We start from the raw sequence: 23585 nt of genomic DNA, 5'->3' as shown, positions 1-23585 counted from the left end.
CTCTGTCTCTGTAATCTCTGGGTTACTCTCTCTCTCTGTCTCTGTAATCTCTGGGTTACTCTCTCTCTCTGTCTCTGTAATCTCTGGGTTACTCTCTCTCTCTGTCTCTGTAATCTCTGGGTTACTCTCTCTCTCTCTCTGTCTCTGTAATCTCTGGGTTACCCTCTCTCTCTGTCTCTGTAATCTCTGGGTTACCCTCTCTCTGTCTCTGTAATCTCTGGGTTACCCTCTCTCTGTCTCTGTAATCTCTGGGTTACTCTCTCTCTGTCTCTGTAATCTCTGGGTTACCCTCTCTCTGTCTCTGTAATATCTGGGTTACCCTCTCTCTCTGTCTCTGTAATCTCTGGGTTTCTCTCTCTCTGTCTCTGTAATCTCTGGGTTACTCTCCCTGTCTCTGTCTCTGTAATCTCTGGGTTACCCTCTCTCTCTCTGTCTCTGTCTCTGTAATCTCTGGGTTACCCTCTCTCTGTCTCTGTAATCTCTGGGTTACCCTCTCTCTGTCTCTGTAATCTCTGGGTTACCCTCTCTCTGTCTCTGTAATCTCTGGGTTACCCTCTCTCTGTCTCTGTAATCTCTGGGTTACCCTCTCTCTCTGTCTCTGTAATCTCTGGGTTTCTCTTTCTCTGTCTCTGTAATCTCTGGGTTACTCTCTCTGTCTCTGTCTCTGTAATCTCTGGGTTACCCTCTCTCTCTCTGTCTCTGTAATCTCTGGGTTACTCTCTCTCTCTCTCTCTCTGTAATCTCTGGGTTACCCTCTCTCTCTCTGTCTCTGTAATCTCTGGGTTACTCTCTCTCTCTCTCTGTAATCTCTGGGTTACCCTCTCTCTGTCTCTGTAATCTCTGGGTTACCCTCTCTCTGTCTCTGTAATCTCTGGGTTACCCTCTCCCTCTGTCTCTGTAATCTCTGGGTTACTCTCTCTCTCTCTGTAATCTCTGGGTTACCCTCTCTCTGTCTCTGTAATCTCTGGGTTACCCTCTCTCTCTCTCTGTCTCTGTAATCTCTGGGTTACCCTCTCTCTCTCTGTCTCTGTAATCTCTGGGTTACTCTCTCTCTCCCTCTCTCTGTAATCTCTGGGTTACCCTCTCTCTGTCTCTGTAATCTCTGGGTTACCCTCTCTCTCTCTGTCTCTGTTATCTCTGGGTTACCCTCTCTCTGTCTCTGTAATCTCTGGGTTACTCTCTCTCTCTGTCTCTGTAATCTCTGGGTTTCTCTCTCTCTCTCTCTGTCTCTGTAATCTCTGGGTTACCCTCTCTCTGTCTCTGTAATCTCTGGGTTTCTCTCTCTCTCTCTCTCTCTCTGTCTCTGTAATCTCTGGGTTACACTCTCTCTCTGTCTCTGTCTCTGTAATCTCTGGGTTACATTCTCTCTCTCTCTCTCTCTCTGTAATCTCTGGGTTACCCTCTCTCTGTCTCTGTAATCTCTGGTTTACCCTCTCTCTCTCTCTCTCTCTCTGTAATCTCTGGGTTACCCTCTCTCTGTCTCTGTAATCTCTGGGTTACTCTCTCTCTCTGTCTCTGTAATCTCTGGGTTACTCTCTCTCTGTCTCTGTAATCTCTGGGTTACTCTCTCTCTGTCTCTGTAATCTCTGGGTTACTCTCTCTCTGTCTCTGTAATCTCTGGGTTACTCTCTCTCTGTCTCTGTAATCTCTGGGTTACTCTCTCTCTGTCTCTGTAATCTCTGGGTTACCCTCTCTCTCTGTCTCTGTAATCTCTGGGTTACCCTCTCTCTCTGTCTCTGTGTAATCTCTGGGTTACCCCCTCTCTCTCTCTCTCTGTCTCTGTAATCTCTGGGTTACTCTCTCTCTCTCTCTCTGTCTGTCTCTGTAATCTCTGGGTTACTCTCTCTCTCTCTCTCTGTCTCTGTAATCTCTGGGTTACCCTCTCTCTCTGTCTCTGTCTCTGTAATCTCTGGGTTACCCTCTCTCTGTCTCTGTCTCTCTCTAATCTCCGGGTTACTCACTCTGTCTCTCTCTCTGTCTCTGTAATCTCTGGGTTACCCTCTATCTCTCTGTCTCTGTAATCTCTGGGTTACCCTCTCTCTGTCTCTGTAATCTCTGGGTTACCCTCTCTCTGTCTCTGTAATCTCTGGGTTACCCTCTCTCTGTCTCTGTAATCTCTGGGTTACTCTCTCTCTGTCTCTGTAATCTCTGGGTTACTCTCTCTCTGTCTCTGTAATCTCTGGGTTACCCTCTCTCTGTCTCTGTAATCTCTGGGTTACCCTCTCTCTCTGTCTCTGTAATCTCTGGGTTACCCTCTCTCTCTGTCTCTGTGTAATCTCTGGGTTACCCCCTCTCTCTCTCTCTCTGTCTCTGTAATCTCTGGGTTACTCTCTCTCTCTCTCTCTCTCTGTCTGTCTCTGTAATCTCTGGGTTACTCTCTCTCTCTCTCTCTCTGTCTCTGTAATCTCTGGGTTACCCTCTCTCTCTCTCTGTCTCTGTAATCTCTGGGTTACCCTCTCTCTGTCTCTGTCTCTCTCTAATCTCCGGGTTACTCACTCTGTCTCTCTCTCTGTCTCTGTAATCTCTGGGTTACCCTCTATCTCTCTGTCTCTGTAATCTCTGGGTTACCCTCTCTCTGTCTCTGTAATCTCTGGGTTACCCTCTCTCTGTCTCTGTAATCTCTGGGTTACCCTCTCTCTGTCTCTGTAATCTCTGGGTTACTCTCTCTCTCTGTCTCTGTCTCTGTAATCTCTGGGTTTCTCTCTCTCTGTCTCTGTAATCTCTGGGTTACTCTCTCTCTGTCTCTGTAATCTCTGGGTTACCCTCTCTCTGTCTCTGTAATCTCTGGGTTACCCTCTCTCTGTCTCTGTAATCTCTGGGTTACCCTCTCTCTGTCTCTGTAATCTCTGGGTTACCCTCTCTCTGTCTCTGTAATCTCTGGGTTACCCTCTCTCTCTCTCTGTAATCTCTGGGTTACTCTCTCTCTCTCTCTCTGTAATCTCTGGGTTACCCTCTCTCTCTCTCTGTAATCTCTGGGTTACTCTCTCTGTCTCTGTCTCTGTAATCTCTGGGTTACCCTCTCTCTCTCTCTGTAATCTCTGGGTTACTCTCTCTGTCTCTGTCTCTGTAATCTCTGGGTTACCCTCTCTCTGTCTCTGTAATCTTTGGGTTACTCTCTCTCTCTCTCTGTCTCTGTAATCTCTGGGTTACCCTCTCTCTGTCTCTGTAATCTCTGGGTTACCCTCTCTCTGTCTCTGTAATCTCTGGGTTACCCTCTCTCTCTCTCTGTAATCTCTGGGTTACTCTCTCTCTCTCTCTCTCTCTCTCTGTCTCTGTAATCTCTGGGTTACCCTCTCTCTGTCTCTGTAATCTCTGGGTTACCCTCTCTCTCTCTCTGTAATCTCTGGGTTACCCTCTCTCTGTCTCTGTAATCTCTGGGTTACCCTCTCTGTCTCTGTAATCTCTGGGTTACCCTCTCTCTGTCTCTGTAATCTCTGGGTTACCCTCTCTCTCTCTCTCTGTCTCTGTAATCTCTGGGTTATCCTCTCTCTCTCTCTGTAATCTCTGGGTTACTCTCTCTCTCTCTCTCTGTCTCTGTAATCTCTGGGTTACCCTCTCTCTGTCTCTGTAATCTCTGGGTTACCCTCTCTCTCTCTGTGTCTGTAATCTCTGGGTTACCCTCTCTCTGTCTCTGTAATCTCTGGGTTTCTCTCTCTCTCTCTGTCTCTGTAATCTCTGGGTTTCTCTCTCTCTCTCTCTGTCTGTCTCTGTAATCTCTGGGTTACTCTCTCTCTCTCTCTGTCTGTCTCTGTAATCTCTGGGTTACCCTCTCTCTCTCTCTCTGTCTCTGTAATCTCTGGGTTACTCTCTCTCTCTCTCTCTCTGTAATCTCTGGGTTACTCTCTCTGTCTCTGTAATCTCTGGGTTACTCTCTCTCTCTCTCTCTGTAATCTCTGGGTTACCCTCTCTCTCTCTCTCTCTCTCTCTCTGTAATCTCTGGGTTACTCTCTCTGTCTCTGTAATCTCTGGGTTACCCTCTCTCTGTCTCTGTAATCTCTGGGTTACCCTCTCTCTGTCTCTGTAATCTCTGGGTTACCCTCTCTCTGTCTCTGTAATCTCTGGGTTACCCTCTCTCTGTCTCTGTAATCTCTGGGTTACTCTCTCTCTCTCTCTCTCTGTAATCTCTGGGTTACTCTCTCTGTCTCTGTAATCTCTGGGTTACCCTCTCTCTGTCTCTGTAATCTCTGGGTTACCCTCTCTCTGTCTCTGTAATCTCTGGGTTACCCTCTCTCTGTCTCTGTAATCTCTGGGTTACCCTCTCTCTCTCTCTGTAATCTCTGGGTTACCCTCTCTCTGTCTCTGTAATCTCTGGGTTTCTCTCTCTCTCTCTCTCTGTCTCTGTAATCTCTGGGTTTCTCTCTCTCTGTCTCTGTAATCTCTGGGTTACCCTCTCTCTCTCTCTGTAATCTCTGGGTTACCCTCTCTCTCTCTCTGTAATCTCTGGGTTACTCTCTCTCTCTCTCACTCTGTAATCTCTGGGTTACCCTCTCTCTGTCTCTGTAATCTCTGGGTTACCCTCTCTCTCTCTCTCTCTGTAATCTCTGGGTTACTCTCTCTCTCTCTCTCTCTGTAATATCTGGGTTACTCTCTCTCTGTCTCTGTAATCTCTGGGTTACCCTCTCTCTCTCTCTGTAATCTCTGGGTTACTCTCTCTCTCTCTCTCTGTCTCTGTAATCTCTGGGTTACCCTCTCTCTCTCTCTCTGTAATCTCTGGGTTACTCTCTCTGTCTCTGTCTCTGTAATCTCTGGGTTACCCTCTCTCTCTCTCTGTAATCTCTGGGTTACTCTCTCTCTCTCTCTGTAATCTCTGGGTTACCCTCTCTCTGTCTCTGTAATCTCTGGGTTACCCTCTCTCTCTCTCTCTCTGTAATCTCTGGGTTACTCTCTCTGTCTCTGTCTCTGTAATCTCTGGGTTACCCTCTCTCTGTCTCTGTAATCTTTGGGTTACTCTCTCTCTCTCTCTGTCTCTGTAATCTCTGGGTTACCCTCTCTCTGTCTCTGTAATCTCTGGGTTACCCTCTCTCTCTCTCTGTAATCTCTGGGTTACTCTCTCTCTCTCTCTCTCTGTCTCTGTAATCTCTGGGTTACCCTCTCTCTGTCTCTGTAATCTCTGGGTTACCCTCTCTCTCTCTCTGTAATCTCTGGGTTACCCTCTCTCTGTCTCTGTAATCTCTGGGTTACCCTCTCTGTCTCTGTAATCTCTGGGTTACCCTCTCTCTGTCTCTGTAATCTCTGGGTTACCCTCTCTCTGTCTCTGTAATCTCTGGGTTACCCTCTCTCTCTCTCTGTAATCTCTGGGTTACCCTCTCTCTGTCTCTGTAATCTCTGGGTTACTCTCTCTCTCTCTCTCTCTGTCTCTGTAATCTCTGGGTTACCCTCTCTCTCTCTCTGTAATCTCTGGGTTACCCTCTCTCTGTCTCTGTAATCTCTGGGTTACCCTCTCTCTGTCTCTGTAATCTCTGGGTTACCCTCTCTCTGTCTCTGTAATCTCTGGGTTACCCTCTCTCTGTCTCTGTAATCTCTGGGTTACCCTCTCTCTGTCTCTGTAATCTCTGGGTTACCCTCTCTCTGTCTCTGTAATCTCTGGGTTACTCTCTCTCTGTCTCTGTAATCTCTGGGTTACTCTCTCTCTGTCTCTGTAATCTCTGGGTTACTCTCTCTCTGTCTCTGTAATCTCTGGGTTACCCTCTCTCTGTCTCTCTGTCTCTGTAATCTCTGGGTTACTCTCTCTCTGTCTCTGTAATCTCTGGGTTACTCTCTCTCTGTCTCTGTAATCTCTGGGTTACCCTCTCTCTGTCTCTGTAATCTCTGGGTTACTCTCTCTCTGTCTCTGTAATCTCTGGGTTACTCTCTCTCTGTCTCTGTAATCTCTGGGTTACTCTCTCTCTGTCTCTGTAATCTCTGGGTTACCCTCTCTCTCTCTCTCTGTCTCTGTAATCTCTGGGTTACTCTCTCTCTGTCTCTGTAATCTCTGGGTTACTCTCTCTCTGTCTCTGTAATCTCTGGGTTACCCTCTCTCTGTCTCTGTAATCTCTGGGTTACTCTCTCTCTGTCTCTGTAATCTCTGGGTTACTCTCTCTCTGTCTCTGTAATCTCTGGGTTACTCTCTCTCTGTCTCTGTAATCTCTGGGTTACCCTCTCTCTGTCTCTGTAATCTCTGGGTTACTCTCTCTCTGACTCTCCGTCCAGTCTCCGGGTTGCGCTGCTCCATTTCAGGACAGACACACATTAAAACCCCAAACCCCCCCCGCAATGTGCGCAGTTCCAGGCGGAAGTGTCGTCTGGAGCCGCTCCTTACCCCCGGTGCGGCGGCTGGAGCGGGCGCCTGGGATTTTAAAGGTAACTGCGGCTTTCACCCACCCCCTTAGCATGAAATAGGGCAGCGGGCATCGCGCTGGGAGCTGCAGACCCCCCTCTCCCTCTGTCTGTGTCTCTCTCCCCCTGTGTCTGTCTCCCGGCTCCCGGCTCCCGGGCGCTGTACCCCCCGGGACACGGGCATCGCGCTGGGAGCTGCAGCCCCCTGTCTGTGTCTCTCTGTGTCTGTCTGTGTCTCTCCCCCTCTGTCTGTCTGTGTCTGTGTCTGTGTCCCGGCTCCTGTACCCCGCGGGCAATGCGCTGGGAGCTGCAGCCCCCTCTCCCCCTGTGTCTGTGTCTCTGTGTCTGTGTCTCTCCCCCTGTCTGTCTGTGTCTGTGTCCCGGCTCCTGTAGCCCGCGGGCAATGCGCTGGGAGCTGCCGGCGCTGCTACTCCCTGTCCCCAGTTTAGTTTCTGGATCTTGTTGAGGAGGCGGTTTTGTTGTTAACGCCATTTTTCGAAGAGATTTTTTTTCTTTTTCCTTCTTCTTAAACGTCTTGAAAAAAAATCCCAGTGTTTTTGTCCTGCGAGTGACCATTGTCAATGTGAGAGACTGGGGGGTGGAAGCGAGATGCATCTTTTTTTAATTTAGTGTTTTTGGAAATGAATTATTTTTATTTTTTTAACTCTGGGCTGCTTTGCCCAGTGGTTTCTTGTGAGTGGAAGTGAAAGTTCAAAGAGACAGTGTCCCGCCTGTCTCTCTCCAGTTTCTTGTCTCTTTCCCCCCTCCCCACCTGAATTGTTTCTGTGTTACAGGTCATGTTCAGCTGGAGCTAAGGGGCTTGGACCCTGCTCGCTTGTGCTTTCTTAGAATTAGAAACACTTATTCCCTGGGCCAGAAGAAGCAGCATTTTCATTGGGACTGTACCAAGCTGCTGCTGGCTAGAAATTATGGGCTAACACTCTGGAAATAGAGAACAAATAAAAGCTTTATACCTTTCTTTTGTGACATTAAACAGTCGGTGTGAATGTCCTTTGTTGGTATCCATTCTGTAGGCCAGTTCTGGGCATCAGCGATTGCAATACTGATTTTAAACTAGTTATACACTGTCATCAATGTATCCTGGGGAAGAGTGCACTGTTCTTGTGTTTGCTGGGTATGAGAAGAATGGGTTCATTCCTCTGCAGTGAAGTTACTGTTTACATCTAAGTGTTTTATTTTGGGAAATATGGCTGGATCTTTTCTCATTTACTAATCTAGTTTCGCTGATTACTTACCATTCTCCTGAAATCAGCAGTGAAAGATATTTAACAAGTTTACCAACTTCCTTTCCCAAAATGTTGACTTGTTGGCTGATATACGTATAATTTAGTGTATATATTGTATATTTTTAGTGTGTATATTGTATATTTTTCTTTTATGTATGCAGGCATTTGTTTGAATTCACAAGGCACCTTACAAGAGCATCTTCTGTCCTGAAAGCATTGACTTGTTGCCAAAGTCTGTCGGCTTGATAAGTAATATTTTCTCCCCAGTATTTGCCTTCTGTCCACACGTTATTGAGCGCATCAGAGCTGAGCCTAATCCAACAACAACTTGCATTTATGAAGCACCCAGATTGGAGTTGCTTCTATAAGACCATAAGACATAGGAGCAGAAATTAGGCCATTCGGCCCATCGAGTTTGCTCCGCCATTCAATCATGGCTGATAAGTTTCCCAACCCCATTCTCCCGCCTTCTCCCCGTAACCTTTGATCCCCTTACCAATCAAGAATGTATCTATCTTGGTCTTAAATACACTCAATGACCTGGCCTCCACAGCCTTCTGTGGCAATGAATTCCATCTCTCAAGGAAACTAAGTTGGTTTCTAATTATATGTCAGTTTTTATCACAAACTAGCTGTCGAAAAACATGGCCATTGCCACTTGCCTCAGTTCAAAACTGTGCAGGAATGATTGAACTCTTGACAGTAAGATCATATAATGTGTTGTAGGCCCTTGTTGGTATTAAAATGATTGGGGCAAAGAGAGTCAGCCTTCTGTATCCCAGGAAGTACTTGGGAACTATGCACTATAATCTGGGACCTTAATTTGTCACAGGAAAGGAAATGTCTGATCTGTGGAAAGTACATGTTTGAGGGTAGCCTGGGAATGAAGGATTTAACGCTAAGAATGATACTGTGGACTATTGGTGAAGGAACATCCTTGACAGGAGGGCATGGCTGAAAATGAGGAGTAGAAAGCAAAAGTGAATTCCAGGAAGGAGTAGTTCATGAATCAAACTTAAAGTACAATGATAGTCGGGGGTGGGGGGTAAATGGATGAAAACATTATCGAACAAAATGAAGTATTAGGGAAAATAATTCAGTAATGTAAAATTGGACAGTGAGTGGGCGCTGGAATCAGAAGAATGCTAGAAAGAAATAAAACAGAATTTAAATAGAAAAAAGTAGAAGCTGAATCTGAAGCCTAAATAGTAAAGGGAAATTAAGAGTTAACAGGAAATAAAATGGTAAATATAGGATGACTGAAAAGAGCTGATGGTAACATAGTTTGCGAGATGCAAAAATATTGCTTACCAAAGGACGAGAACCACTAAGTCACAGATTAAAAGAACTAAGGATATTAGCCTGAATTTTTTTTAACATGCTTTTACTATTAGTTATTCTTGTAGACAACTATTAAAAGATGATTTGGTTTTAATAAAAGTTGCATGGTTCTATTACAAGTTCTGGGAAGCCTTGATCATGTTAACGATGCTCTAACTCATCACTCTAGAACAGCCTGATTTAAATGTGTTGTATTTCTTTATATATTGAGGAAATGTTCCTGATCTTCTACAGAAACAAATTATTGCTCATGACAGTTGAACAGAAGTACAAAATTGAAAAACAAAATCAGGGATTAATGTAAAAACAGATAATGCTGGAAAAACTCAGCAGGTCTGGCAGCATCTGAGGAGAGAGATAGAGTTAACGTTTCAAGTCCAATATGACTTCTTCTGAACAAATACCTGCTCTGGCTCCCTCCTGTGCTTTCTTTTTCTAACTTCGTTCCGCCTGTAATATAAGAAGCGAAAAGTTGTTTTGTCACAGAGGTGAAAAAATAAGCTAAAATCTTTGCTGTGGAATAATACAATTCGTCAAGTCAATTGTTTATGTTCCTAGGTGTTCTCGTGCTAACTGTGATAATGAATTTACTATTGAAATTATTTTGTATAAAATTTGAACGGTCTCCAGATTTGTGTTTTATCTGAAAATAGGCTCCTTCTTTTCTCTCTCTCTGGGAGGTGCGGACCTCTTGCTGGGGTCCAGTTCCATGACTGCTGAGGTATCCACTCATCCAAGTAGATGATTTTCGAATGAATCCAAATGGTGAATGATGGCAGGCTATTCAGACGGGGGAGGGGAAACTGGGACTTAGGGACCAGCATGTTGGAAGGTGGATGGGTGCAATCCTGCACTTACCTGATATTGGCATTTGTGTGTTTCATTTTGACTTACTGATGCGCTATGGCATGCACCAATAGGTCACTGGATAGCAATCGGGTGTGTGTGTGCTTTTTTCTCTCTCTCTTCCTGCTTCTTTAGTAACGTGGTGGTGGATGCACCACATGGTGTATCACTAAACCATTCACAACAGAAGAAAGCACACTTGTGGATGGGGTTAGAGAATGCAGGAGAAAAAGGCTGGTGGCCCTGTACGTTTGTAACTGAGGAGAGTAAAAACATTTTTTATATCCCAAATCAGCTGAAACTGCTTTGTAATGTCATAACTATAAAATATAACTTGATTCCATTGGTTTCCTGTATGATGTGCTGAGCAATAATCGGTCAAATATATCTTGATAGATGCCCTAAATATCAATATATATAGTAGTTACGGGTATAAACCTAAAAACTACATCAAATAAGCATGAAAAGTTATTTAGTCATGCCACTCCCCAGCTGGGGACTCCCCCATACAAATCAGGACAAGCTCAGGTATAGTTCTGAGCTTTGTAACATGAAGGGTATTATTGTACCACTGGTACTGAGGACCTAAGATCAATCTTAGCATGCTTCGATCTGGATGGTTTATATGTGTGTGGGGCCAGGGTTCCACACAGGCACTGGCTATTGGACCAAGGGACAGATATAGCCAGTGTAAGTCAACAACAGGCCACAGACACGGAGTCTGAATATAGAGAGAATGCACTGTCTGTGGCGTCAGTGTGATCTCTGCCTTCAGAGATAAAACCCTTCAAACCTCTCCCTTGTGCTTCGGGTACTAATCCTGAGTTTATAATCTTGTTACGGGTTCTCCTCGTTAATGCACCTTGAGCCTGATAGATTTTACAAGTCCCATCATAATTGGTGTTTTTTTTGTTGTTGTATTTTGCAGTTTCTTGCAATGGCACAAAAAAACAAGATCGACTCGGAGGTGGAGGTTTCAAGCAAGAAGTTATTAAAGCCAAAATCAAAGCAAAAGACGAAGACACGAGGTAAAAATGAATTCTGATAAATGTCATCCTGTACACTGATTACCAGAAACTGGATTTCTGACCTTCCCTTTTGTTCTTTTTCCCACCTCCCTCCCTTTTCACAACCTGTCACATTTCTAATTCTTCCCAGTTCTGATAAGAGGTCACCGACCTGAAATGTTAACTCTGATTCTCTCTCTCAACAGATGCCACCTGACCTGCTAAGTATTTAGAATATTTTCTCTTACGTTATTTCAGATTTCTAGCATCCGCAGTATTTTGCCCCTGAAAATTAAATGTCCAACATCTACGGTTTTTTCTTTAAATGGTCACTGCTGGAAATGTATTTTTAAAAAAATCTCCCATTATGTTTTTAATGACGGCATAACAGTTTGCAGTATGTATTGCCTACCTACAATCATCAGCAAAGCAAGAAGGGTTGCTCGTTTGCCCTATTAAATGCTTTCAGATGAACGTATTTACCTTACCTGGATGTATGGTTATTTCAGAATAAACAGAACAAATCCCAATTCAGGCATCATGATGGTGAACAGAATAAATTGCAGAATTACCACAAATCTCCAAACTTCAGTGGGGGCCTGAGTTTGAGTTGGAAGGAAGGAGAAGAATTTGGTGAATTTCAATTTAGTAAAAAAAGATGGCAGAAAAACTGAGGGCCAACAAATCTTCTGGGTTCATGCCCACTGCAGGCCTCACCAAAGTGTGTTAACTTGGGAAGGTTGCAAATTTAGAAGTTCTGAGTGGGGTGCCAAAGCCTGTATGGATGCACCTTGGGCACCCACCTTCTCCCAAACATCCTGTGCTGGGATGGGAGTTACCTAGACTTGTGTGCCACACTATTGACAGGGTTGCATTTAACATACGTTTTAAAGAAACTTGCCTTTCTCTCTTCAGAGGCCCAGTATTCCTGTTGGACATACCTACCACCCAATTTGGGAGCCTCTGTACTTGTGGCCCCGCACCCGCTGTGTCGGGGCAGTGACCTTATTTAGATTGGGCAGAAGCTCCACCCCAAATAAAGACCATGGGTCAATTCTGGGCAAGGTTGGAACGAAGTATGTACTTGGTAGCAAGAACCAGGGATTTTTTGGGCCCGTAGTTTTAGAGAGACTGCGATACAAATATATTCACTGTGAATAAGTTTTAATGTTTTGAGGTTTTAATTTGAGTTTTGCCATCGGTGTTCATATTTACTTGTTTACTGTTTCCATTTTAGTGACTAAATCTGGTTTTATGACTCTTTTATGTGGTAGGAAGAATTATTTTTGTTGATGCATAGCTGGACTAGGGCGGGGATCACTGAAAATTAAATGCGTGCTTGTATGAATATTTTATTTTGTTTTTAATCTTTAAATTGCTTCTATGGTTGTACGAGATATAAAGGGATAATAGCTTACCTCAATTTTGCTTACCTCAATGCCCCAGGAAACTGAGAATTTAGATCTAGATGTTTTGTTTAATGCTTCTTTTGATCCTGTCCACTTTGCAAAATGACTACAGATCTTGATAGGCTACCTATTAAGGAGTAACATTTAGAATTAACTTACAGTAGCTTGAATTAATAGTGAGTGAAACCTGAAGTGTATGTACATACAGGTGCGCGGAATGTGTAGAGTAATTGACCGAGAGAGTGCATATATCATTTAAAAAAAGAATTGGATAGATAATAGAAGCAGATGGACAATTGAAAGAGACTTTTGTTTTTGGACCTCCCAAATGGATTGCTGTCTGTCCCCCAGGAACACCTTTTTATTAGTTTGTTATAATTCAGCATTCCCAGGACAGGTATGGTATTGGAGAGGCACAAAGTGAAGTTTTCTTTCGAATGTATTTTAGCCAGAGCCTCGGGTCTGTCACGGCTGCATAAAAGCCAGTCAGAAATATGCCATTCCTGAGTGAAATTACTGAGTGATATTTGCGCTGTGTCTGACCACAGTTAGTAAGAGATTAAGTTAATCGTACAAAGCCTTTTTACCAAGGGGTACTTGCCATTATTCAATTTTTGAATGAGTTCTATTTTAGTTCAATAAATGTGCCATACGCCAGCCATTTCAAATATGCAGAGTTTTAACAAGTCTTAACCCATTATAATGGGTGTGAGTGTGGATTGTTCTGTCCGTGTGACTGATTTAATTGAATTAGAGTCAGATAGACGGCAGGGTTGAAATGATCAAAAGTTAGGTGTAAAGCAGACTTTTGAAATGGAGATGGATAAACTAGGATGAGGTTTCCACAGATAAGGTGTGAATGAAATTTGCAATTTTTTAAATAAGTGAAGGGGTTGTTTGATTTTCAAAGGGATGGTAGGATGTTTACAACTAACAAGATAAATAGAGCAAGGTTATTATGTGTATTTTTCCCAAAAGGAAAGAGACAGTATTGACAACAAAAGTTTTTTTATATTATGGGAAAATTAAATTCTCGAAGACACGGAGAACAATGGGATTTTGCACATTAAAGAGAGCAAAACATACATAAAGAAGGATTGAAGGTTATGTAGGGGTGTGACCATGTAAAATCTGAAAGGACACTGGGTGAAGCAGCCTTGGGAAAAGCCTCTATCCACTTCTGTAAAAGAAGTCTGCTGTGTCCAGTAACCAAAGTTGGAAATGTCTTTGGAATTCCATTGTTGAGTGGGTGCTGTGGTAACCTTGCTGGTTTGCTTATTTAAATTTAAAATCTAATTTGGACTGTTGCCTTAAAGGGAGTGTGTAGCTGGGACTTAGGTTAATTAGAAATTTTGGGATTTATAATATCCAGTAACTAATCTCATGTCTGTGTTTGAATCTTTTCTACTGAATTCAGTGCACAAATCTTCTTGTAATACATACAAATTGTGATGGCGTAGCCAAGTTTCCCTTGTGGATTTGGTCTGCCTGGCACATATCACCTGCCACATCATAGCAGAAATAAAGACATTGGGTTTTCTGTACAAGTAGAGAAACCGTCGTAATTTTGTGTTGGCGGTTAAGCAACTCTGATTTTTGTTTCGTGCCAATGTTCGTTTTTGGTTTTACATTTGTGTGATATTGAATCATGCGATGTCTCTTTTGCAGGTTTCTCCACCACTGTTGTTCTTGAATTCTTTATTGCAGTTTCATAGTATCACCAAGATGTGACTTTTCTAGGTGGCATCACCTTAAACATTAATTCCTTCCGCCATTGGCCCACAATGGCAGCAATGTGTACCATCTACAAATGCATTGCGTTAATTTGCCAAGGCTCCTTCGAACAGAAGCTTCTAAACCTGCGATCTGTACTACCTAGAAAGATAAGGGCAACACGTGCAGATGGTGTTGGTGGGAACACTGGCCCCACCACCTGCATGTTTCCCTCCAAGCTGTTCCCTCACTCTCGTTGGGTCTAAATCATGGAACTTCATCACTAGCCACACTAACCACGCCTACACCACATGGAATACATGGTTCAAGAAGGCAGCTCACCACCACTGCCTCTAGGGCAATTGGGGATAAGCAATAAATACTGGCCTTGCTGGTAATGCCCACATCCCAAGGATGACTTAAAAAATAACTAGTTTGTCAAGTCACTGCTGTCACCTTTAAGTAGGTTTTGGGATGCCACTGCATCACACTTAACAACCACATGAAGAATAAACCTGGCATAAATTGTAAAACTCTCTGTATGAAGTACAGCTCTTTATGTCTCAAGAAGTATATGCACTTTCCAAAGTTATTTCTCACTTGTTTATTTTATCCCGGGTCATTTGCAATTCTTCTTCCTTTCTTCTTTTGGTAAGTGTCAATTTCAGGTATTCAAAATGTATACAATTGTAAGGAGTGGAAATTTCAGTGAATAGATTGGTTAAGTAAGGTTTTCAGATGAGGTTTTAAAACATATTTTACTTATTATAAAGGATCTAAGAAGGAAAGTAGAGGTGGAGATAAATCATCAAAAGGAAAAGGTGCTGAACATCTGGAATTTCAGGTATGAGTCTTTATTATTCTTTTGATGGTCAGGCTTGTAAATCCATAATTCCTAGCCCATGCTACCAAAATGGAACTAATGCTCATGTCTGTCACTGTCTTGTTCCCCATTGCACCATATTTTCTCTTATAGCTTCCTGTGTAAGAGGGAACCAACAACTATGCTCTAGCAAAAATTGTGCTACACACAAGGAACTTTCTGTAGCTGTATTTTTTTTTAATTCATTCACGGGATGTGGGCTTCGCTGGCTAGGCCAGCATTTATTGCCCATCCCTGGTTGCCCTTGAGAAGGTGGTGATGAGCTGCCTTCATGAACCATTGCAGTCCGTGTGGTGTAGGCACACCCACAGTGCTGTTAGGAAGGGAGTTCCAGGATTTTGACCCAGCGACAGTGAAGGGATGGCAATATATTTCCAAGTCAGGGTGGTGAGTGACTTGGAGGTGAACTTCCAGGTGGTGGTGTTGCCATCTATCTGCTGCCCTTGTCCTTCTAGATGGTAGCGGTCGTGGGTTTGGAAGGTGCTGTCGAAGGAGTCTTGGTGAATTCCTGCAGTGCATCTTGTAGGTGGTACACACTGCTGCTACTGTGCGTCGGTGGTGGAGGGAGTGAATGTTTGTGGATGCAGATGGATTGCAGTTGGATATAATAGATCTGCAAAACTTTTAATCATTTTCAATTTCTGTTATTGTTTTCTTATGCTCTTTCTCTAAAGTGATGACTTGCTGTGGTACTTTTTCTTAGCTATTTCTGACTCTGCCTCAGCTAAATCTGGTTGTTCTTCATGTGTGAGGAGCTTGGACAGTATTTGTCAGCAGGATATTGCAACTTACTCACTGAGTTGCTCCATTGATATTATTGGCTTTCAGTGTTGGGGTGGTGGGGTGTGTGTGTGTGTGTGCGCGTGCGCATGGGAGTGAGTATGACTAGTGTTTTCCAACCCCCGCCCCACCTATATAGCAAGCAAATTCAAAGATTAACTGTTGTTCCCTTCAATTGTGGCTCCTTTTATAACATTGTGCCTTCCAATCTGGATTTGGCCCCACTGAGAATCAGTTAGGTTATTAACTCTCCGATATGAATTGCAATATACTTCAGTAAAGTTTGGATCCAATTACATAGCATTAGACAGAATATAACAGCACAGAAACAAACTATTTGGCCCAATTACTTCATACTAGCTTTTAGACTTATGAGCTTCCTCCCATTTAAATCTATCAGCATTAACAATCTGTTCCCTTCTCCCTCATACGCTTAGTTAGCTCCTCTTTAAATGCCTCTATAGTATTCGCTGCTAATATTAAGTTCCTCCAAATTATAGTAAGTTATCAGGCTGGCTATCTGGGAAAATGCCTGCCTGCAAGGATGAAAAAGACACTTTGCGGCCAAGAAAGGTGATTCCTGACACATCAAGGGTGTCAAGTTGATAAACTTCATCTTTGGGTGGGAGGCATTCGGTGTACTTGATCCATGATGTTGCCACTCAAGAGGTGGAAAATAGTCATTTCTGGCATTTTAGACGATCCCTGGGATCACCATCCGATAACAGTTTTTGGTCGGACTATTCATCTCTGACTCATCTCTCTTCAGCAGGGGTGTGTGGATGGATTAAAAAATTCCAACCCCCACCTTCCCCCACTGACCCAAATTGTTTTAATGTTTATTCTCAACGAGCCAATTGCATCTCCTGTAATGCTGTGCACACACACCCCAACACCGCTGAAAGCCAATAATATCAATGGAGCAACTCGGTAAGTTGCAATATCCTGCTGACAAATACTGTCCAAGCTCCTCACACATGAAGAACAACCAGTCTTGGCTGAGGCAGAGTCAGAAATAGCTAAGAAAACAGTACCACAGCAAGTCCATCACCTTTAGAGAAAGAGCATAAGAAAACAGTAACAGAAATTGAAAATGATTAAAAGTTTTGCAGATCTATTATATCCAACTGCAATCCATCTGCATCCACAAACATTCACTCCCTCCACCACCACCGACGCACAGTAGCAGCAGTGTGTACCATAGGTGTGTCTTAATCATCATAAAGCGAGTCCAGAAGAGAGAGGGTTGAAATATAGGGTAAATATTACAATGGGCATCTTTTCTTCTTTTTCCCCAAAATTGGCAATATTAATCCTGTGGAGTGATAAATCTGCACTGACCAGTGAGCAGAGATCGTGACTTTTATAGTGACTGTATTCCGTGTTCGCACAGCATTGCAGGAGATGCAATTGGCTCATTGAGAATAAACATTAAAACAATGTAAAAACAGAATTACCTGGAAAAACTCAGCAAGTCTGGCAGCATCGGCGGAGAAGAAATCAGTCAACGTTTCGAGCCCTCATGGCCCTTCAGCAGAACTGAAGCATAGTTTCAACAAGGGAGAAATATAACTTGGTTTAAGGTGGGTGGGGGGGAAGAGACACATTGAGGGTGTGGTGTGAGCAGATAATCAAAAGATGTCAGAAACAAAAGGGTCAAAGAGGTGTTGAAGGTGGTGGTCTTTGTCTGAGAAAAGTGCTAATTAAGAATGCAAGACAGGATATTCAAAGTACAGCTCTAGTGGGGGTGGGGTGGAAAGACTAAAGGTTTTAGTTTTAGATTTAAAAATAATGGAAATAGGTGGGGAAAGAAGAATCTATATAAATTATTGAAAAAAAAGGCGGGTGGGGGGGGAAAAGAAACGGGGTGGGGATGGGGGGAGGGGGGTTTAAGATCTAAAGTTGTTGAATTCAATATTCAGCCCAGAAGGCTGTAAAGTGCCTAGTCGGAAGATGAGGTGCTGTTCCTCCAGTTTGCGTTGGGCTTCACTGGAACAATGCAGCAAGCCAAGGACAGACATGTGGGCAAGAGAACAGGGTGGAGTGTTAAAATGGCAAGCGACAGGGAGGTTTGGGTCTTTCTTGCGGACAGACCGCAGGTGTTCCGCAAAACGGTCGCCCAGTTTGCGTTTGGTCTCTCCAATGTAGAGGAGACCGCATTGGGAGCAACGAATGCAGTAGACTAAGTTAGGGGAAATGCAAGTGAAATGCTGCTTCACTTGAAAGGAGTGTTTGGGCCCTTGGACGGTGAGGAGAGAGGAAGTGAAGGGGCAGGTGTTGCATCTTCTGCGTGGGCATGGGGAGGTGCCATAAGTGGGGGTTGAGGAGTAGGGGGTGATGGAGGAGTGGACCAGGGTGTCCCGGAGGGAACGATCCCTACGGAATGCCGTCAAGGGGGGTGAAGGGAAGATGTGTTTGGTGGTGGCATCATGCTGGAGTTGGCGGAAATGGCGGAGGATGATCCTTTGAATGCGGAGGCTGGTGGGGTGATAAGTGAGGACAAGGGGGACCCTATCATGTTTCTGGGAAGGAGGAGAAGGCGTAAGGGAGGATGCGCGGGATATGGGCCGGACACGGTTGAGGGCCCTGTCAACGACCGTGGATGGAAAACCTCGGTTAAGGAAGAAGGAGGACATGTCAGAGGAGCTGTTTTTGAAGGTAGCGTCATCAGAACAGATGCGACGGAGGCGAAGGAACTGAGAGAATGGGATGGAGTCTTTACAGGAAGCGGGGTGTGAGGAGCTGTAGTCAAGGTAGCTGTGGGAGTCGGTAGGCTTGTAATGGATATTGGTGGACAGTCTATCATCAGAAATTGAGACAGAGAGGTCAAGGAAGGGAAGAGAAGTGTCAGAGATGGACCATGTGAAGATGATGGAGGGGTGGAGATTGGAAGCAAAATTAATAAATTTTTCCAGGTCCCGACGAGAGCATGAAGCAGCACCGAAGTAATCATCGATGTACCGGAGAAAGAGTTGTGGGAGGGGGCCGGAGTAGGACTGGAACAAGGAATGTTCCACATACCCCATAAAGAGACAGGCATAGCTGGGGCCCATGCGGGTACCCATAGCCACACCTTTTATTTGGAGGAAGTGAGAGGAATTAAAGGAGAAATTGTTCAGTGTGAGAACAAGTTCAGCCAAACGGAGGAGAGTAGTGGTGGATGGGGATTGTTGGGGCCTCTGTTCAAGGAAGAAGCTAAGGGCCCTCAGACCATCCTGTTGGGGGATGGAGGTGTAGAGGGATTGGACATCCATGGTGAAGAGGAAGCGGTTGGGGCCAGGGAACTGGAAATTGTTGATGTGACGTAAGGTGTCAGAGGAATCACGGATGTAGGTGGGAAGGGACTGGACAAGGGGAGAGAGAAGGGAGTCAAGATAACGAGAAATGAGTTCCGTGGGGCAGGAACAGGCTGACACGATCGGTCTGCCAGGACAGTTCTGTTTGTGGATTTTGGGTAGGAGGTAGAAGCGGGCCGTCCGAGGTTGGGCGACTATCAAGTTGGAAGCTGTGGGAGGAAGATCTCCAGAGGAGATGAGGTCAGTGACAGTCCTGGAAACAATGGCTTGATGTTCTGTGGTGGGGTCATGGTCCAGGGAGAGGTAGGAGGAAACGTCTGCGAGTTGACGCTCAGCCTCCGCGAGGTAGAGGTCAATGCGCCAGACAACAACAGCACCACCCTTGTCAGCGGGTTTGATGACAATGTTGGGGTTGGACCTGAGAGAACGGAGTGCAGTGAGTTCAGAGAGAGACAGATTAGAATGGGTGAGGGGAGCAGAGAAATTAAGACAGCTAATGTCACGCCGACAGTTCTCAATGAAAAGATCAAGAGAAGGTAAGAATCCAGAGGGAGGGGTCCAAGTGGAGGGAGAATATTGGAGGTGGGTAAAAGGATCCGTTGAACGGGGAGAGGACTCCGGGGAGTGGTGGGGGGGATGGAATTTTTTAATCCACCCACACACTCCTGCTGAAGAGAGCTGAGAGATTGGTTAAATTCTTAAAAAATCTGAAATCCTCTGCAAACGTGCCTCCTCATTGTTTAACCAGGACAGGCTGAGGAGGTGGGGTCAGGAAGAGGGTCAGTAATTATAGTGCATTAATGATGGTCCTGCTCCTCCAATGTCTGTCTGGGGCCTTCACGTGCAGGCTCTACCACCCAACAGACAGACCGAGCGCCTCCATCTTGCTGCTGCCAGTCAGGGAACAGCGGAAAATTTCAGACGAGTCCTGCTGTTGAATTCAGCAGAATCTCCGATTCCTGGTTTTCCCGGCAGCATCCAGTCCTCCCACTCCACCCGCTTCCTCGTAGAATGTCCGTGCCCTTTTGCCTGAAGTCGGCTTTGCCTCGCCACCAAACCTTAACCATACCCTGGTGTAATTGGTCCTTTTTTTTTTGTTTGATAGGAACTGAGAAAAGATTACTAGCAATCTTTAAAAAAATATATATACCAACTTGAAGTATAAATGCACTTCACTCTGGAGAGTAAGGTAGCCTATTTGATCTCAGATGTGTGGAATAAATTCTTTTCCCAGTGTCTGTGTTCCACTATAATTTTAAAACTATTTACAAAAATGCTTTTCTTTTTCCAGACGAGTGAACCTCCCGAAAAAGAATTAGAACCGAGAATACAGAAGATAAAGATCACTTTGGGAGATGAGAAGTATGTGCCGTTTGCTGGACTGTATCCATTGTTTACATTGAAGTTCTGAATGCGACATTTTACATTTGTCCCTTTTAATATAATATTTCCTCTCTTAATTTACCAGTTTCCCCTTCTTACAGATTTCCCTCCTGGTCGCCAGTGAAAATGATTTGTCATGTGCTTTTGCTTATACAGTCGAATATCCTTTATCTGTACGTCTGATAACCGAACATGTTTTTGAACAGACCCTCTAACATGAGCCAACAGAGACCTCGCTGACCTTTTGCGCAGGGAAGCCTGTGACCTGCCGACCAGACCTGACGTTTAGTGCGGGCAGTCTAGCTGTTTTTCAGTCACGCGCTTTTCCGCCTTGCCTTGTGATTTTTGTGGTTATTTAGTACTTTTGAGTTTTTATTGTGCTGCGAACGTGTCAAAAAGAACCATCCGATACCATCACTGGTAACAATGAGCAACGGAAAAGGAGGCATAATTCGTTATCGATTGCTGAGAAAGTTAACTTGACTGTGCAACTTGACTGTGGTGTGTCTGTGACGCGAATGGGTGAGGATTATGGGGTGGGTATCACATCCGAAATTCCAGAATATCTGAATACCAAAACACAATCGGCCCCAAGGGTTCTGGATAAAGGATACTGGGCCTGTAGAATTATTTGACAAAGGAACAAGAGGCAACGTGAAATACTTTGTAACACAGTGAATTGTTGTAATGCGAAATGCACTGCTTGATAAGGCGGCGGACGCAGGTTCATTACTAATATTCAAAAGGGAATTGAATAAATACTTAATAGGAAAAGCTTTGTAGAGCCACGGGGAAAGAGCAGTGGAATGGGATTAATTGCATAGCTCTACTGAAGAGCAGGCACAGGCGTATGATAAATCAAATGGTGTCAACTTGTGCTGTATCATTCTATAATAGCAAAATGAATTGCATTTACGTTGCCTCCATCCATCCAGATCTTGTTTGTGTCCAAAGCCAGGGTTGTTCTAACTTATATATTACTAAGTTTTGCAGCAAAGAAACAGGCCATTCCACTCAACTGGTCCTTGCAGGTGTTTATGCTCCACGTGAGCCTCTTCATCTAACATATTCTTCTACTCCTTTCTTCCTCGTGCTTACCTAATTTCCATCTAAATGCATCTACGCTGTTTGCCTCACTACTCCTCATGTTAGTAAGTTCCACATTCTAGCCGCTCTGTGGGTAACAAAGTCTCTGCTCGATTCACTATTGGATTTGTTGATGGCTATCTTCAATTTATAATCCCTACTTGATGTCGTACAGAAAGTGGAAATATTTTTAATTTTAAATAAATAGTGGGGGTCCCAGCAACGCTCTCAGATAAAGTTAATCCTGCTTCTCCTCTCCTCCATAGCTATTGGAACCATTCCTTGTGAACCAAGTGCTCTTCTTCAGTGGGTTGTTTGAGACTGCTATTAAAACAATCATGATGTTTACTTGAACTTTTTTTTTAAAACTAGGGCTAAGCAATACAAAAGCAATTTTGTTACCAAAGACAGCCAAGAAGAGTCTTTTAGTGATGCTTCATCCTCAACATCAGACGATAAGGTTAATGGAGAGGATGATGGACAACTGTCAATCAGAAAGCCCAGATACTGGTTAGAGATGAAGGGGATGGAGGCATATGTGGAGAAATGCAAACAAAAAGAGAAAGGTAAATTACAAATCGTATCTTTATAATTGTGTAGTTCGCACACAATCTCTGATTTTCACAACCTTGGAGGTGGGTAGATCATTTTGAAGAATCAGCAGGCATCAGGTTAAAGATTACGTTGCCAGTGCACTAATAGCATAGGAAGTGGCCCTTTTTGGAGGTATATTATCTGTAATTCCATCATCTGCATTCTTGATTATCCAAGAAAGATTTTCTGCAAGTTGGGGATTAGTTTCGCATAAATCAGCTAAAATGCAATTGTACATTTTGAACTGGCTTTTCACAAGATTCTGTGTGCACTGAATTCAGAAAGTAAGTAGTAGTTATCTGGATGCGCAGTACCTGGTAGAGTTTACTCTCCAGGAAGTTGACAGTCTGGATACCAGCAAGAATCATGGCTCAGTTCTTTCAAGTGCACCTTCTTTATTTAAAATGAAGAAGCGTGGAATCTATCTGCGTGTGCTTGGAATAAGATCGGACGATCCAAGTAGACAAAATACTTACCCAAAGTATATGGGCACTCTGATTATAGGAGCGTGTGTGTGTGGAGGGGTGGGTAAGAGTCCCTTCATTATGGCATTTAACTTATGTTTCACTAAGTACTTTTCACTTGAGGTTTCAGGAATCACAATTATTCCGCAATTAAAAAAAACACAACGTGCTGGAATACTCCAGGCCAGGTAGCCTCTGTGGAGGGAAACATTCAGTTGGTTTCATAGGCATGTAAGATCATGTCTAACTTTTTACTGTTCTGGTGAAGCAGGTTTTAAGGCAGAGCAGAGGCACAGAAAGGCCTGAGGGATAAAAAGAACTAAAGGGGCAATCTATCATCGGATAGGAGGCAGGAGAGAAGAGAGGGATGGTGTCATGCAAAAGGAGATGGCAATGGGACAACGAAAGAAGCAAAAGATAGTATTAGAGGAGGTGTAAATGGCAATAGCAGAATCATCAACTGTCTGGAGAAAAGAGAGGGTGGTTATAATCTGAAATTGTTGTTCTCAATATTGAGTCCAAAAAAAAAAGGCTTAAAGTGCCTAATCAAAACTTGAGGCGCTGGTCTTCAAGCTTCTGTTGAGCTTCATTAGAAACAGGGTAAGAGGCCAACTCTTGGGAGTGGGGCAGAGAATTAAATTGACAGGCATCTGAAACTCAGGCTGTCTTTCTGTGCAGACTTTGTGATCATAAATAGTTGCACTATGATCAGTTCCTAAGAAAAAAAAATCTGCTTTATAGAAAAATTGCTACTTTAATGTCCAATAAGGTGATGTGCTTCCTTCCATGTCGTGGTGGTGTAAGGGGTTTGGGGAACAAGTGGGACATGACCATTTGAATTTTTATTGTTGCAGACAGCCCCTTTACAGAACTCTGGACTGCATTAATAGAAGTTAACTGATTAAATCTAAATAAATGGTGGCAATTTAGGGGGAGACAGTGGCGTAATGGTAATGTCACTGGACGAGTCATCCAGAGACCCAGGCTAATGCTCTGGGGACATGGGTTCAAATCCCACCACAGGAGCTAGTGCAAGTTGAATTCAGTTAATAAATCTGGAATATAAAGCTAGTCTCCGTGACCATGAAACTTCCTCCAACTGTCGCCAAAACCCATCTGGTTCGCTGTCCTTCAGGGAAGGAAATTTGCCATCCTGGTGGTTGACTCTTAACTGCCCTCTGAAATGACATAGCAAGGTCAGTTCAAGGGCAATTAGGGATG

General features: G+C 44.0%; 1 protein-coding gene across 1 annotated transcript in view; it reads left to right on the top strand.

The window, feature by feature from the left end:
* The first annotated feature begins 6262 nt into the window (after window positions 1–6262).
* znf512 (zinc finger protein 512) overlaps window positions 6263–23585 on the top strand; it is a 45439-nt gene continuing 28116 nt past the window's right edge. The window contains exons 1-5 of the mRNA XM_078541269.1: window positions 6263–6339; window positions 10678–10777; window positions 14652–14722; window positions 20129–20199; window positions 21679–21872. Of these exons, the coding sequence (XP_078397395.1) occupies window positions 10687–10777; window positions 14652–14722; window positions 20129–20199; window positions 21679–21872 (427 nt within the window). The 5' untranslated portion in view covers window positions 6263–6339; window positions 10678–10686. The remainder of the gene's footprint in view (window positions 6340–10677; window positions 10778–14651; window positions 14723–20128; window positions 20200–21678; window positions 21873–23585) is intronic.

This window comes from Cetorhinus maximus, chromosome 5 (genome assembly GCF_964194155.1).
Source record: "Cetorhinus maximus chromosome 5, sCetMax3.hap1.1, whole genome shotgun sequence".
NCBI lineage: Eukaryota > Metazoa > Chordata > Chondrichthyes > Lamniformes > Cetorhinidae > Cetorhinus > Cetorhinus maximus.
The sequence above is the reverse complement of the archived record's forward strand: the minus strand, read 5'-3'. Positions and strand labels throughout refer to the sequence as shown.